Genomic DNA, 17,373 nt, shown 5'->3' with positions numbered 1-17,373 from the left:
TATTCAACTCCTTCTACCTACTTTTCAAAATTTCACACATCCACCTCCACTGCATTTTGTATCATTCAGTTAGCAAGCACTTATTAAGTGCCAGGTACTGTGTTAAGCAATGGGGATATAAAGAAAGATAAAAGCAAAGGGGATACAAAGTTTAAAAAAAAAAAAAAAAAAAAAGGAGGACACTATCACTGTCCTCCAGGAAGGAGATAACTTGCAATTGTGTCCATACAAGATATACATATACAGGGTAAATGAAAAGTAATTTAAGTGGGGAGGCACTAGCAATGCAAGGGAGAAAGGAAAGCCTCTTGCAAAAAGTAGAACTTCAAAAGAGTCTTAAAGGAAGCCTAGGAAGCCAAAAGGTAGAGCTAAAGAGTTAACACTAGGCATAAGGAACAGTCAGTAAAAAGGTAGGGAGCTAGTAGATGGAATGTTATGTGCCAGGAACAGCAAGTAAGGCAGTGGGGTGTAGAAAGGATTGAAGTCTAAGACTGGAAAGGGAGGAAGAGGATGAACTGTGAAGGATTTTAGCTGCCAAATAGGGCATTTTTCATTTGAATCTGGAGGGAACCACTAGAACTGGTAGGGGAATGGCTAGATATGTGCTCTGGGAAAATCACTCTGGCAGCTGAATTGAGGATTTCTTGAGTGACTAGTGGATAGAATGGAGTGAAGAGAGAGACAAGGGAGACCACAGAAGGCTTCTGCAATAATACAGGCATGCTGTGAGAAGGGCATATGCCACCTAAGTGAATGGAAAACAGGGCACACATATCAGATTGACAAAAATGACAGGACTTAAAAAGAGCCTAGATACTTGGATGAGTTCAAATGAGGAGTCATGAACACCATGAAGGTTTCAAGCCTGTGAGGCTGAGAGAATGTTGATGCCTTTGCTGGTAATAGGAAAGTTGAGAAGAGTTAAAGTTTTGGAAAGAAAAATCACAAGTTCTGGTCTGAAGATACTGAATTTGAGATACCTTTAGAACATCCAATTTGGGATGTCTAAAACACAAGTTAGTGAGTCCTGGAGTTTGGGAAAGAGAATAGGGCTGGACATATAGATCTTAAATCTCTGCATTGGGATGATAACCAAACCCATGGGATATGATAAGATCACAAGTATGACAATTTACAGCAGAAATTCTTAACTCTTTCTTTCTTTTTTGGTGTTATGGATCCTTCTGATCATCCAGTGAAGCCTTTGGATTTCAAAAATAAAGTACAAATTCCAAAGGAAACTAATTATATTGACACACTAAAAAACAAAACAAACAAAACTAGTCAGGTTAATAATCCTTGGTATACAGGAAGAAAAGAAAAGAACGTAGGGTATACTGTCATGAAAACATATAGAAAAGAAAATAAATCCAGGAGAAAGATTTACACTGTCAAAGGCTACAGAGAAGTCAAGAAAGATGAGGACTGAAAAAAAGGCCTTTAGATTTGTAAATTAAAAGATTATTAATAAGAGAGTAGTTTCAGTTAAACGATGAGATTGGAAGACAAATTGCACAGCATTTTGACTTAAGTGAAAAGAGACGAAATGGTGGCACTTAATGGGTGAGTAGCTAGTACAGTAAATGTAGATTTCTGGGTTTGCAGTAAAGAAGATCTGAGTTCAAATCCTGTCAAATCAGACACATGTTAGATAAGTGGTCAAACACTTGACTGCTGTCTGCTTTAGTTTTCTCAACTATAAAATAAGGATCATTTTAGCATTTACCTTACAAGGTTGTAGTGAGGATCAAATGAGAAAGAATTATTTAGCACAGTGCTAGCACACAGTTGGCACTATATGAAATGCTTATTTTCTTCCTTTCCCTTCCCACCTGAGGACAGCTTTCTCAAGGAGTTTGATCATAAAGAAGAGAGATGGGGCAGCTAGTTGGTGCAGTGGATAGAATACCAGCCCTAAAATCAGGAGGACCTGAGTTCAAATCTGAACTTAGACACTTAATGCTTCCTGGCTATGTGACCCTGGACAATCACTTAACACCAATTGCCTTAGCAATAAATAAATAAATAAAGGTAAAGAAGAGAGATATGAGAAAAGAGTTACAAGGATAGATGGATCAAGGGAAGTTTTGGGTTTTTTCCTTATTCCCTTATTGTTAATTTTGTTTTTTTTTATAGTATTTTATTTTTCCAAATTCATGTAAAAATAGTTTTCAACAATCATTTTTGCAAATATTTGTATTCCAAATTTTCTCCCTCCCCAAGAATGCAAGTAATTTGATAAATGTGTGCGATTCTTTTAAACATAGTTTCATATTTGTCACGTTGTGCAAGAAAAATCAGATCAAAAAAGGAAAAAGATCATAAGAAGGAAAGAAAAAACAAACAAACAAGACTTATCTATTCTCTACCACCCTGGCTGTGCGCACCCCACCCCACCCCCTTCCCCCAGTCCACTCTCTATAGTTCTCTCTCTAAATAAGGATGGTATTTTTCATCTCAAGCCTATTGGAATTGCCTTGAATCACTGCATTATTGAAAAAGAACTAAGTCCATCACAGTTGATCATCACATAATCCTGTTGTATAATGTTTTCTTGATTCTACTTCAAGTGAGGGTTTTTAAAGAATGGGGAAATCATGAGAATGTTTGAGGGCAGAGGTTAGGAGGCAATAAATAAGGAATGGCTGAAGATGAGAGAGGATGGGAATGCTGGAAAAGACAATCTGCTGAAGAAGACTGGAGAGAATGGGATCAAAGGTTCAAGTGATCTACCTTGGCAATAAAAAGGGGGAACTCTCCCTGTGAGACAAAGGTGAAGAAGGAGACAGAGGGGGTAAGATGTTTAAGAGATTGAGTTGTGGAGGATAGTAAAAAGGAGAATTTTAGAGGAATGGCCTCAATTTTTCCACTTAAATGAGGGAAGGTTCTTAGCTAGGTGGTTGTGGGGAGATATGTCTTGGATCTTGACTGGATGATATATTTGAACAGCATGAAACTCAAAAGAGAAATTTGTAGTGAAATGATTGGAGGAGTCTGGAAGTAACAATGAGAAAACCAAAACATATTCTGACTCCCTCATTATAACCCATAAGTATAACAAGTTTTGGAAAGGATAAATAGTGAGGCAGCTCCATGAAGAGGGAAGCCAACATATCCAGCAATGAGATGAACCAAATCAGTTCCAATAAAGCAGTAATGAATTGAACCAGCTACATCCAGAGAAAGAACTCTGGGAGATGACTATGAACCACTACATAGAATTCCCAATCTCTATATTTTTGTCCGCCTGCATTTTTGATTTCCTTCACAGGCTATTGTACACTATTTCAAAGTCTGATTCTTTTTGTACAACAAAATAACTGTTTGGACATGTATATTTATATTTATTTAATTTTTAATTAATTAATTCAATTAATTAATTTAATGTAGTATTTAATTTATACTTTAACATATTTAACATGTATTGGTCAACCTGCCATCTGGGGAAGGGGCTGAGGGGAAAAATTGGAACAAAAGGTTTGGCAATTGTCAATGCTGTAAAATTATCCTTGCATATAACTTGTAAATAAAAAGCTATTTTAAAAAGAGAGAGAGAGAGAGAGAGAGAGAGAAAGACAACACCAAAGAGAGAGAGAGAGAAAAAGAGAGAGAGAGAAAGAGAGAGAGAAGCCAAGACTCAGTGAGTATAAGAAGGGGGAAGAAGGGAGAAGAATCTAAACAACTGAAATGATATTTATGGTTCATGGGTAGGTAAAGTCAATGTAATTTTTTAAAGATAATTTTACCTAACTAGTCTATTTATCCAATGTCTTCCCCATCAAATTACTAAAAAATTATCTTATTGAGTTAGAAAAAATAATAACGTTTATCTGGAAGAACATAAGGTCAGTAACTTCAAAGAAACCAGAGGAACAAAGATGTAAAGAAAGGAGATTTAGCAGTATCAGACTTTATACCATATTATTAGATAAGAGCATTGCTGAAGAATAAAAAGGATTATTTTAAATTAAAATTTTCTTTTATAAATAAAACATACACAGCCAAGAACAGAGAAAATCCAGAATATTGGGGGGGGGGGGGGGAATCCACAATCTCTTAGAATGGTTGTGATTAGATTGAAACATTGTTGTGTAGGAAATAGTAAGCTGGTTGATTTAGAAAAACATGGGAAGAATTGGATTTATGAAGGAAGATGCTATTCACTTTTAGACAAACAGATGAGGAGGGAATAAGCATAGTACAGTCTTAACATATATTTGCACGAGGACATACATCTAAACACACACGCACACACATGCTTAATTGTAGCTTTCTTTAATATGGAAAAAGAGGAAGGGGAAAAATAAAGTAAAAAGTGCATAGCAGAGAACAAAAAAAAAACAGAAGAAAGCAAAGCTAAGCAGCTTTGAAAACAATATTATATAGGTCTTCTTGAAATGGAAATTTATTGTTTGTATTGATTCCTCTCATGATCCACTGTAATTTTTTTTTCTCATTTTGTTTTTAAGTTTAAAATTTTTTTAAATAAACAAAAAAAGAAGTGTTCCCTTTATTTTTAGCTCTTCTTTTTTTTAAAATAATTTTTAATAATTATAACTTTTTATTGACAGAACCCATGCCAGGGTAATTTTTTACAACATTATCCCTTGCACTCATTTCTGTTCCAATTTTTCCCCTCCTTCCCTCCACCCCTTCCCTAAGATGGTAAGCAGTCCTATACATGTTAAATATGCCACAGTATACCCTAGATACAGAAGGTAGAAATAACCCAGGAAGAAAAACAAAAATGCAAATGGTTTACATTCATTTCCCAGTGTTCTTTCTTTGGGTATAGCTGCTTCTGTCCATCATTTATCAACTGAAACTGAGTTAGATCTCTTTGTCGAAGAAATCCACTTCCAGCAGAATACATCCTCATACAGTATCGTTGTTGAAGTATACAATGATCTCCTGGTTCTGCTCATTTCACTTAGCATCAGTTCATGTAAGTCTCTCCAAGCCTCTCTGTATTCATCCTGGTCATCATTTCTTTTTTTTTTTTTCTTTTTTAAAAATTTATTTAATAATAACTTTATATTGACAGAATCCATGCCAGGATAATTTTTTTTACAACATTATCCCTTGCACTCGTTTCTGTTCCGATTTTTCCCTTCCCTCCCTCCACCACCTCCCCTAGATGGCAAGCAGTCCTATATATGTTAGATATGTTGCAGTATATCCTAAATACAATATATGTTTGCAGAACCAAACAGTTGTCTTGATGCACAGGGAGAATTGGATTCAGAAGGTAAAAATAACCTGGGGAAAAAAACAAAGATGCAAATATTTCACATTCGTTTCCCAGTGTTTTTTCTTTGGGTATAACTGCTTCTGTCCATCATTTATCAATTGAAACGCAGGTCTCTTTGTCAAAGAAGTCCACTTCCATCAGAATACATCCTCATACAATATCGTTGTCGAAGTGTATAATGATCTCCTGGTTCTGCTCATTTCACTTAGCATCAGTTCATGTAAGTCTCTCCAAGCCTCTCTGTATTCATCCTGATGGTCATTTCTTACAGAACAATAATATTCCATAACATTCATATACCACAATTTACCCAGCCATTCTCTAATTGATGGGCATCCATTCAATTTCCAGTTTCTAGCCACTACAAAAAGGGCTGCCACAAACATTTTGGAACATACAGGTCCCTTTCCCTTCTTTAGTATCTCTTTGGGGTATAAGCCTAACAGTAACACTGCTGGATCAAAGGTATGCACAGTTTGATAACTTTTTGGGCATAATTCCAGATTGTACTCCAGAACGGTTGGATTCGTTCACAACTCCACCAACAATGCATGAGTGTCCCAGTTTTCCCGCATCCCCTCCAACATTCATCATTACTTTTTCCTGTCATCTTAGCCAATCTGACAGGTGTGTAGTAGTATCTCAGAGTTGTCTTAATTTGCATTTCTCTGATCAATAATGATTTGGAACACTTTCATATGAGTGGAAATAGTTTCAATTTCATCATTCTGAAAATTGTCTGTTCATATCCTTTGACCATTTATCAACTGGAGAATGGCTTGATTTCTTATAAATTAGAATCAGTTCTCTATATATTTTGGAAATGAGGCCTTTATCAGGGTATTCTACATCTTCAATACCATATAACAACTATAGAGCCAGTGAAAGAGCTCTGCAATTCCCTGAAACCAATCTAAGCTCCTTTTCCAACTCACGGTTACTTTGAGATACAGCTCACTGTCTGTACTGTTGTACTGTCTGGCCCAGACATACAAATTTCTAGACAAGTTTTAGAGAGTGTTCATTCAATGTCAAAAGACATTAAATTTAGACAACAAATGTTCTTCATTCACTTGCTCTTTATTCCATTTTGTAATTGTTTATATTCTATACCATTACCGCCATTTTGTATAACACCTAAATTCAAATTCCTTTATGTTTAAATTCATAAAGTTAAAAAATTCAGCTTTCCTATAATGACTAGTTATTCATGCATTTTATAAAGCACTTTTAATGGAAAAAACTCATTATCTTTATATCATTAGCTGTCCTTGACCAGTTAAGAGGAAATTATTTTCCCCAACTACTGCTGCCTTCTAATGTGTATAAAAATGATCTGTCAGGCCTCATTGAAGGTTTTTTGGCTGAGAAGACTGAAAAGCTAAAAGACTCCTTTTGCTGATTATTGTTAGCTTTACCAGTAAACTAATTGTTTTGTGCCTCAATTTACCTTGTTGTCAATTGTGATAGGTCAAATAACTTTGAATGATTCTAGATCTTTTTCAGGAGGCTCTGCAATATTCTGGAGCTTAATGGGATCTACACAATGTCATTTGCAAACAAGTGTTTCTGGAGGACTTCATCATGTGTAGACTCAGCAGTGTTTCTATTAGGCTTATATTCCAAAGAGATCTTAAAGGAGAGAAAGGAACCCACATGTGCAAAAATGTTTGTGACAATCCTTTTTGCAGTGGCAAGAAACTGGAAACTGAGTGGATGCCCATCAGTTGGAGAATGGCTGAATAAATTATGGTATATGAATGTTATAGATTAGTAAGAAACGATCCGCAGGAAGATTTCAGAGAGGCTTGGAGAGACTTACATGAATTGATGGTAAGTGAAATGAGCAGAGCCAGGAGATCATCATACATGGCAAAGAAAAGATTATACAATGATCAATTCTGATGGACATGGCTCTTCTCAACAATGAGACAATTCAGACCAGTTCCAATGATCTTATGATGAAGAGAGCCATCTACACCCACAGAGAAAACTGTGGGGACTGAGTGTGGATCACAACATAATATTCTCACTCTTTTTCTTGTCTTCCTGTTTTATGTCTCACATAGTATTTATCATCAGATGATGAATGGAATTATTAAGTTGTTACACCTTCCAAAGAATCTCAAATGATTTAAGTGAATAGATGGAAGATACTTTGTTTTATGAAGACCTTAGTTAAGTATTTTATCAGATCAAATGATTTTCATAATTAACAAAAAATAGGCACCATTTTCTCTGTATGTTTTAATTAATTGTGAGATAGTTAAAAAAAAAGAGGCCTATTGTTGAATATTGCTTATGAAAGCCTGCTTTTTGCCTATTAACACCCTCTTCAGTGATATCCTTGATACCTGTATAGATGACTCTTCAGAAAGATTTTGTCCATATTTTCCATTTTTCTTCTGACTGTAGTCTGTTTTTATCCTTTGATATCCTTAAGATGATGATGCTTAACTGGATATCTTTCCAAGCTTTCTTTATATTGATTTTACATTCTACTGCTTCTCTCTGTAGCATGAGATATTACTATTCATAATCAGCTATCATTGATCTTCATAATATTTTGTAAATGAGATTATATCGTAATTCAGTGTTGCCTTTGGCAATCATCTCTTCTCTATTTGGCAAATCCAATATAAGACATTTTCTGGATTCTTTTGGTTAATAATATTTGTTATGTACAATAAGGAATGGAGCAGCTAGGTGGCATAGTGGGGGGGGGGGAAGAGGCCTATTATTGAATATTGCTTATGAAAGCCTGATTGCTGTTTATTAATATCCTCATCAATGATGCCTTTGATATCTGTATAGATTGACTGAAGTTAGACAGATATGAATTCAAATTCAGTCTCAGAAATTAACTAGCTGTGTGACCTTAAGGTCACTTAACAGTTTGTCTCAGTTTCCTCATCTGTAAAGTGATCTGGAGAAAGAAATGAGAAGCCATTCCAGTATCTTTGTCAAGAAAATCCCAAATGGGGTCACAAAGAGTCAGATATGATTGAAATGACTGATCAATAAAATATGGAGTATCCCAAAATTCTTAGTGCATTTTTAAGCTCTTAGATCATGTATGTATCCATCTATCTATCAGACTGGTACTCTTGTTTTTAAGAGCAGGAAGCTTATTCAGTATTAAGAGTAAGTGGTTTAATTTTTACAGTCAAAGGTTCTGATAAAGGCCTCATTTCCAAAATATATAAAGAATTGACTCTAATTTATAAGAAATCAAGCCATTTTCCAACTGATAAATGGTCAAAGGATATAAACAGACAATTCTCAGATGAAGAAATTGAAACGATTTGGAGTCATATGAAATGATACTCCAAGTCATTATTAATCAGAGAAATGCAAATTAAGACAACTCTGAGATACCACTACATACCTCTCAGATTGGCTAGAATTACAGGGAAAGATAATGCAGAATGTTGGAGGGAATGTGGGAAAACTGGGACACTGATACATTGTTGGTGGAATTGTGAATACATTCAGCCATTCTGGAGAACGATCTGGATCTATGCTCAAAAAGTTATCAAACTGTGCGTACTCTTCGATCCAGCAGTGCTACTACTGGGCTTATATACCAAAAAGATCTTAAAGAAGGGGCCTGTGTGTGCAAGAATGTTTGTGGCAGCCCTCTTTTTAGTGGCCAGAAACTGGAATCTGAGTGGATGCCCATCAACTGGAGAATGGTTGGGTAAATTGTGGTATATGAATGTTATGGAATATTATTGTTCTGTAAGAAATGACCAGCAGGACAATTTCAGAAAGACCTGGAGAGAGTTATATGAACTGATGTTGAGTGAAATGAGCAGGACCAGGAGATCATTATACACTTCAACAACAATATTATATGATGATCAATTCTGATGGATGTGGCTCTCTTCAACAATGAAATGAACTAATTCAATTCCAATAGAGCAGTAATGAATTGAACCAGCTACACCCAGCAAAAGAACTCTGGGAGATGACTATGAACCATTATATAGAATTCCCAATCCCTCTATTTTTGTTAGCCTGCATTTTTGATTTCCTTCACAGGCTAATTACATACTATTTCAAAATCCGATTCTTTTTGTGCAGCAAAATAACTGTATGGACATGTATACATATATTGTATTTAACATATACTTTAACATATTTAACATGTATTGGTCTACCTGCCATCTGGGGAAGGGGGTAGGGAGAAGGAGGGGAAAAGCTGGAACAAAAGGTTTTGCAATTGTCAATGCTGAAAAATTACCCATGCATATATCTTGTAAATAAAAAGCTATAATAATAATAAAAAAAGAGTAAGTAGTTTAAAGGATCATCTATCTGACAGGTTAGACTACTGGTAGTGCTCTGAACCTCCTTTTTCAAGGAAGCATATATGAAATATACTTAGAGGCAGCTATAAGCTTATCAAAGTCTAAATTGGATCTTATGGAGAAGTACAGTAAAAACACCATTAAAGTTGCAGCTGCACTGAACAGGGGTTATGGCGGGGGAGGAGGGGGAAGGTAGCTTTCTTAACTATTTGGCTATGAAGGACCCTAGTATAATCTTTTTTCTTGAAAGCTAGACGTTAAATTTAATACCAATGGTGAGAGGGCTCAGAGTAGGAAAGGCCTAAGGAATGAAATAAGTATTGTCAGTATGTATCCTGCTGCTGTGAGAGTTCCACAAATATAATTTTTGAAATTTTATTTTTTGAAATATAATGCCATGTAGTTTAAAGAGTAAAAATAGCACTGAGGTTGGTATCAAAAGACCCAAGTTCTGACTAAATTTCATCTCAGACTCTACCTCTATGACCTTTGGACAAGTCACCTACAAAATAAAAGGGTTGTTCCAGTCAAAAAGGTTGGTCTCTAGGATTCTTTCCAGCTCTAATCCTATGACAATGTAAGTTAGAATTCCAGATCCTCAAGTAAAATTTAGTAGTCACCTTTCCCCCATAACTTAGCACTTTCTCCATATAATACTTTGGGAAAGTTGTGCCCTTCCTCTTCTGTAAGGACCTTGAACCATATAAATTCTGCTTGCACAATAATTATACCTAGAATTTAAATGGACTGACATGTCTGCAGGAACAGTCAAAGAGAATGTCCTCAGCTTCAAGGCATTTATATTGAACTTAATTTAAAAAAAAGTCAAAATTCCATGGAGTCCTTGGTAATGGACAGGACTGTGTAGTGGATTAAACTGTATCTATATGTCAGTGTTTTGGGAGACAGTATCAACAAATTTGTGTAGCAAGCTATGAATCAATTCAGTAGTTATAATAATAATAATAAAAATATTTATTAAGTACTTACTACAAAGTACTAGGAATATAAAAAATTGAAAAGGCAACAATGTCTGACGTCAAATAACTTATAGTATACTGAAATCTTACTCTAGCTGTCAATTCAATTCACTGAAGATGCAAACTGAAAGCTGAGGTTTCCCATGAGTTCCCCCTTCTTTATAAAAGGCACAGCAATTATAACAACAACTCTTTTCAAAAGGAATTTCAGTTTCCAAAATTAAAGTAGGTTAATTATCTGACTGCTCCAATGAATCATAAAGCACTTTAAAAAAATAAGCCTAATGTTGTTCGATATGCAACATTAAAAATAATAACTTTAGAAGATTTTGCTAGACTGGATTCTGCCAAAATGGTGTTTAAATTGAAGACTTCTATTATTATAAAAATATTGAGAACCAGTGCTCTACAAAGTCCAAGTAGAGAACTTTTCAAATGTTCAGTTTGCTGTTGAATAAGACCTAACTAAAGCTTCCCTCTCTGATTGAAAGCTTGATAATCTCAGGTTGACCCACTGCCTTTTTCTAGGTAAGCACCCATTCTCCACATTCATCACAGCCACATACAAGCATCTTAGAACCATTTTGTTCTAAATTACAGCCTCTTCTACACTCTTCACATTAATGAATCAGGGTGGGAGAAATGGGAAACAAGGGTCTACAATAATCCAAAATACTAAATGACTCACAAAGATCATTTCTAATTGGCCTCAATTTATAGGGATTTCTCATCAGGAATCAGCCATACAGTGATTAGGAATACCTATATTTTAAAACAGAGCAGAGCAGTCAATTTTCCAGTATATATACTGAATTCCTTTCTATATATGAGGAAAGCCTAGTTGCAGAATACAGAGAAGTCAGATGCTAGTTCTAGAATACAATCTGGACTCCCACACATTCACAACTTTATCCTTTAGAGTAGTCATTTGTAATTAGACTTGAAGGTAACTGATAGGGCAAATAAAAGTGAAAAGACTAGATCTTTTAAAAAAAACCAAACCAACAACTGTTTTGTTTGTACTGATATTTAGAACTGCTGAGCTTTGTTAGACTGAAAGCCTCATTTAACAGCTAAAAATTTGAAAATAATGCTTAATAAAAAAAAAAAAAAAAGCCCTTTCCTAGGGTGATAAATGTGAGAAAAATGGACTGACAGGGGTGAGAAAGTAGGCCCAACTTTAATATATGCTGTTATAGCATCTGAAAACACAAACATCAAAACACCTTGGAAATCAACATTTCTAAAATATCCTGGATTTTTGGAAATAGAATATATAATACAAAATACAAGAACAATAATGATACCAGCAGTTAGATAACACAGTGGATAGAGAGCAGAAACTAGGAAGACTCCTTTTCCTGAATTCAAATCTGGCCTCAGACCTTACTAGCTGGGTGGTTCTGGGCAAGTCACTTTACCTCAATTTCCTCATTCTCATAACTCAATGTTCCTCTGGAGAAGAAAATGGCAAACCACTGTAAGTATCTTTGCCAAAACATTGCTAAATGAGACCACACAGAGTCAGACACAACTGAAATGTATCTGTATAAAGGATCAATAAGGTCAAAGGTTGTAAAGGCCATGCCATCACTCAGAATTTTTTCAATTTGTAGGAAAACAATTTTTTTATACAGCAATTCATAAAAATCTATTACCATTTACAAAAGTAAAGATTTTTGAGTCTAAATATTTAGGATAAAAATTAAAGATGTGTTGATGTAAATACAGTAATTGAAGTATATTAACACATACATATAAGATGAATAATATGATTTAAAGTCAGAAAACAATTCTGTTTGGTTAGAAAGATGGCTCAGATATCTAAGGGAACTTCCATTTCAGTTAACTGCTATTTTCCCAAGTTTTTATTACATCCTGATAAAGTGTGCTAACTTGTTAGAAGATTTGAATTCAGAGGAAGAGGGAAAGGAAGTATAGTTTTTGACAACACATTCAAGTTCTCTCTGAATCCAACTCTTAAAAACCCTTCCTCTCCCAGAACTGGGGGAAGAGGGTAGTACTTAAAGGGGTGGGTTGAAAAGGAGAGATAGTCTTGATGTGTGTGGTAGGCACAATCCTTCCCCGACTTTGTCTAATGACAAGGTTGTGAGGTCTTATCAAGACCCTACAGATTCTACCTTTATGTTGCTGTCTGGTTTCTATCCAGAAATAGAGAATGAATTACTCTCAACTTACAGTAATTACAGGAGGCGGAGACTACCAGGAATTTGAACAGCAAGGAGGAAGGAAAACCCACTGTTCTACTTTACAAGTGACAATCAGGATCAAAAACCTACCAGAAGAAACAATATCTAGCCCCTCCCTTGTATATCTGCTATGTTTGAGGGGCTTTAAGCTCATTTTCTTTGTAATACTTAAGTTGCCAAGCAAGGGAAAAGACTTCTAATCTGCCCTTTATTTTTACTTCAACAGCCCAGAAGATCCAAAGGCAACCTGTCTAATTCCCTTCAGGATGAGTTCCAAAGGTAACAATGCAAGACAATTTGAGCAAGAGAGAAAAGATGAGCCAATAGTTTTTACCCAATGCTATCAACTAAAAAAGCAGATGTACCACTTTCCACAGACATAGAACTTAGCAAAACTTTAAGGCAGAGATCCTTTGCTACTTATTAGAATAATTAGTACCACTGCTTAGAAGGGCAAAAGTGTCTTAATCATGGGATAGGTTCCAGGTAAATTTTCTCCAACTTTGACTACAAGTGTTTAGTTTTCTTCATGTTTTTCCATTGCTTCTTCTCTAGGCAAGGATTCACCCTCCACACCCCTTCCTATTTTCCATCTAAATTTGCTTGCCAAAAGTTCCACTCCTTCAACACCCTGAGTTTCTGAAACAGAAACTAGATGGTCAGAGTACTTGGATTAAAATTGTCCTGGCCAACTTTTTGACTCTGAACAAGTTACTTCACCTCAATAAACCCTAAGTTCCTCATCTGTCATATGAAGAGGTTGAACCAGGTATTTCTATAGTCCCTCTAAATCTATATTCCCTGTGATTAGCTAAGGTATTGAGTTATCTCGTGTGCTGCTCCTCTCACAACTACAATATAATGGAAAATTCTGAGAACTTCTACTACTAATGGAAGAGATATGAGGGTGAGGGTTTAATTGAGAAAGCCCTCCCTTAAAAAGTTGAAGAATATTCAAAGTGAGAAACCCAACTAGGTGAAATTTAATAGGATTAAGTGTAGTGTCTTATGTTTTTTCTCTATAAAAATTAGTTCTGCACCTACAGGTAGACTGACCTGAAAAGCAGTTTAGAGGCAGAAACCTGAGAGTTTTCACTGATCACAAGTTTAATACAAGTCAACTCCTTTTCTCTCTCTGGCTCCCCTCAATCTTTTACTATATTGAAATCAACACGTAGTTGCTGACTTCATTAAAAGAAATACAAGGTATCCCAGGTCTCAGTGTAATTTCAAGCTATTAAATGATGTTGTCCAAATTGATGGAGGTTTCATTTATTTTGCTATCAGACAGGATTTAGACTAATCTCTTTAGTTCTGTTTTGTCTTAATTAAGATGAACACTGACAAATTAATGTATGCCACAGAGGGAAACCAAAGCAGCAAGATCTCTAGAAATCATTTCATGTGGGACAGTTGAAGAAATTAGTGATGTTTAGCTTATAAGAAAAAAACTTAAATGGAAGGAGAAGAAGAGAATGTCAGAACTGAAGACTAGGAACTATTTTCATATAACTAAAGATTGACCATGGGAAACGAAAAGATTTTTTCCTAAGTTGCTTGAAGAGTAAAAGCAAGACAAATAAGTGGGCAAACATTACATAAAAGCAGACTCTAGCTTAATATAGCCCTCCTAAGTGGAATGGGTTATCTTCCAAAAAAGATCCAAACAAGCAAATTCTAGGGAGCCATTTCTCAGAGATACCATGGAGGTGGTTCCAGCACTATATAAGGATTTGTTTATAGGATCAAAGACAGATCCAGATCAAAGAGCTGGAAAAGCCTTTGAGTCACCTAGAGCCTAACTTAATTACTTTATAAATGAGGAATATGTGGCCAGGGAGATTTAGGAATTGCCCTAATTCATAGAGAACTAAAACTTGTAATCTATTTACAAAACTATGAGGTCTCAGATGCACCAAAATGACACTTTGTGGTCCCTTCTAATTCTAAGATCTCGAGTTATGGATGAAATTTAATTCCTTGAAAGAAAACCAGATTAAAAATTTGAGAACTATGATAAATCAAAATAAAACACAGCAAACAGTATATTCTTTGTCTGATGAGAGAAGAGCTATCTCATTCTGGATAATTTTAAAAATTACTATAAGGAAGTTAGGTAGGGAAACCAGGTCACTTCCCTAACACCAAGAAAATTGCTATTCTGATTTGAAAAGGAATGACATTTCATTCACATGACAGAATGTGGATTTGGAACTGAAAGAGATCTTAAAGATGAGGTCCAATTGTTACTAGAAGTATCTGGTTCCTGTGTTAATTGCTTTAAAGGACAGAGTTCACAGATTCATAAAATGTTCCAGATAGAAGGTACCTCTGAGATTACTTAATCCAGTCATATCATTTTAGAAGAAGGAAACCAAGATCCTGAGAGGGAGAGTCACTCAGTAAGATTACTCAAATCACCTGACTCCATTTATAGTCCCTGCTTTTTTTTTGACCACACCAAAACTATTCCAGGTTAAGAACTGATGTTGGAATGCGAAAGTAGTATTTGTCTAATTTCAAAGCCACACACAAATTCAAGTTCCCAGATTCTACAACTTATTTTCCCAGAAAGACTATTTGTCTGAGTCACTGTGTTAATGATAAACAATAAGTGTAAGACAATTGGTTAAGTTTTGCTATGCAACTCATCATTTGGTTTGAAACTAAGTAATACTCAAGCATCTTAAGTAGTCTGACATTAACAATGACAATAATACAAACATATGGCAAATTTTCATCCAAAAGTATTCCTACTCTTGTTATAGTGAGGAAAGAATCATTTCTTGAATTGCTAATGATCAAATATTAACTTAATTTGTAGTCTTTTAAAAAAATTCATTTTTGGAAACTTCCAGATATTGCATTAATTTCCTTCCACTGGATGATTTAGGAACCTAAAAATTAGTTCTGTGGTAAGTGATTACATGATGACATTGTGAAAATAAGACGTGAAAGAACTCAGAGGACTAAATTTTTTTTGGAAGGGTGGTAATGTATATGGTACTCAATGGCTAAGCTGCGTACTCAAAGTAAAGCTTTTATGTTTTCTGTGAGAGAATAAAGTCAACCCTATTGCATGTTCCTCAATGCCCAGACTAAGCATAACTAAGATTCCAACTAGACAACCAATCCTAGTGGAGCCCTGGAATTTTTAAGAGCTCAAACAACTAGCCCAACCTCTTTATTTAACAAATGAAGAAACTGAGGACCTGAGAAGTTAACATGTTCAATATCACATAAGTTAATATTGAAAAAATCAGAACTCATATGTCCTCAAATGTAATACCTTCAGGACAGCCATTTTTGCATATTTGTCTAATCCCTAGCTCCTAGCATAATGTCTGGCATATAGTAGGCACTAAATCAATGCTTATTGATTCACTGCCTCTTTTCACTGTGTCAAGCTTCCTTAGAGTGAAGAAAAAGATTTAGTTTTTAGGTTTAGATTTCGACTTGAAGACAAACAACATGTGATAATAAAAACCAAACAAAATTCTTTATCCCTTCCGAGTCCAAGCACAAAGGTAAAAATTACATATCTGGACAAGGGACAAGGACACTAGTTATAATGATTTTTCTCCCAAAGTGATCCCTACATGTTCAAAACTTGTCTCTGGTCTGACTATTAAAATGCAATGCATAAATATCACTGGGAATTTGTGGCATTTCAAAATAGAGAGTTAATTACACTAATTAAAGTACCACAAACATTTAATAAATGCCTACTGAATGCAGAACACTGTGCTAGACCCCAGAAGAGATACAAAGTTATGATATACCCCCAACCCCCAAGACAGGAGCTATCATTTTGCTCTTGGTACTTCTTAAAAGCTTTTAAAACCACTGACTGAGGCAATAATCAGATCACTTTTATTCAAGTAACAAAAAATTAGTAGACTAAAGAGCAAGTGTGTGTTTGTAAAAGTATATAATGGTTTACAGGAAACCAACAAGTATATTAACCACAACGTATTGTGAAGCAATCCATGTTAAAAGGTCTATAGTTTATAGCTTGTGAGCCCTGGCTCCCTTTCTCAACCTAATTCCTACTCACAACATCTTTCCTTTCATTACTACTGCCTTCCTAAAACAACCTTTTAGGAAGTCAGGTCATCTACTTTCCCCTTTTCATTATGCAGGAATTTTTAGGTAGCAAAAAAGTCTTGTAGTCCATAATCAAAACTCTGTAAAACATCAGAAGAGGAAAAAAACAAAAATTATGGGTAAAAGGAAATAGGTCAAAATCAAGGTGAGAGGAGCCAAAAAGATGTGGCAGAGACCAAAATGATGCCTATGTAGGTGGCATCAGTTCTCATACACATGGTGTGATTCAAGGGCACAAAGAAATAGAAGGATAGTCTCAGAAGACAAGAGTGTTCTGCCTCCCAAGAGATCTTGAAGCAAAGGTCATGTGATTTTGTGGGGAAATGTTTGTAGAAGTTATTTCTTATTCTGCTATGGATTGGACTTGAGAGCCTCAGAGGCCCCTTCCAGCTCTGAGATTCTGTGAAGGACCTATTTTGGCACAGTAAAAACAAATAAGGAAAAATCTCTCTCCATCCATCAATAATGACCAAAATTGCTTGTTTTGTTTTGTTTTTTTGACCATCCAGGTA

The 17,373-nt window shown here is 35.4% G+C and overlaps 1 protein-coding gene across 3 annotated transcripts in view; it reads right to left on the bottom strand.

Annotated features, from left to right (window-relative positions):
• Nucleotides 1-17,373, bottom strand: part of STAT3 (signal transducer and activator of transcription 3) — a 59,029-nt gene that overhangs the window by 27,687 nt on the left and 13,969 nt on the right. The window contains exon 1 of one of the 3 annotated variants that reach the window (XM_051994428.1): nucleotides 4,763-6,333. The exons of 1 other annotated variant lie outside the window; for it this stretch is intronic. In XM_051994428.1, coding sequence (XP_051850388.1) covers nucleotides 4,763-4,879 — 117 coding nt within the window. In that variant the 5' untranslated portion in view covers nucleotides 4,880-6,333. Of the gene's footprint in view, nucleotides 1-4,762; nucleotides 6,334-17,373 lie in introns of those variants that run through there. One more of the 3 variants, XM_051994427.1, reaches the window with a different exon arrangement.

This window comes from Antechinus flavipes, chromosome 4 (genome assembly GCF_016432865.1).
Source record: "Antechinus flavipes isolate AdamAnt ecotype Samford, QLD, Australia chromosome 4, AdamAnt_v2, whole genome shotgun sequence".
Lineage (NCBI taxonomy): Eukaryota > Metazoa > Chordata > Mammalia > Dasyuromorphia > Dasyuridae > Antechinus > Antechinus flavipes.
This window is presented reverse-complemented; position numbering and strand designations above follow the sequence as displayed.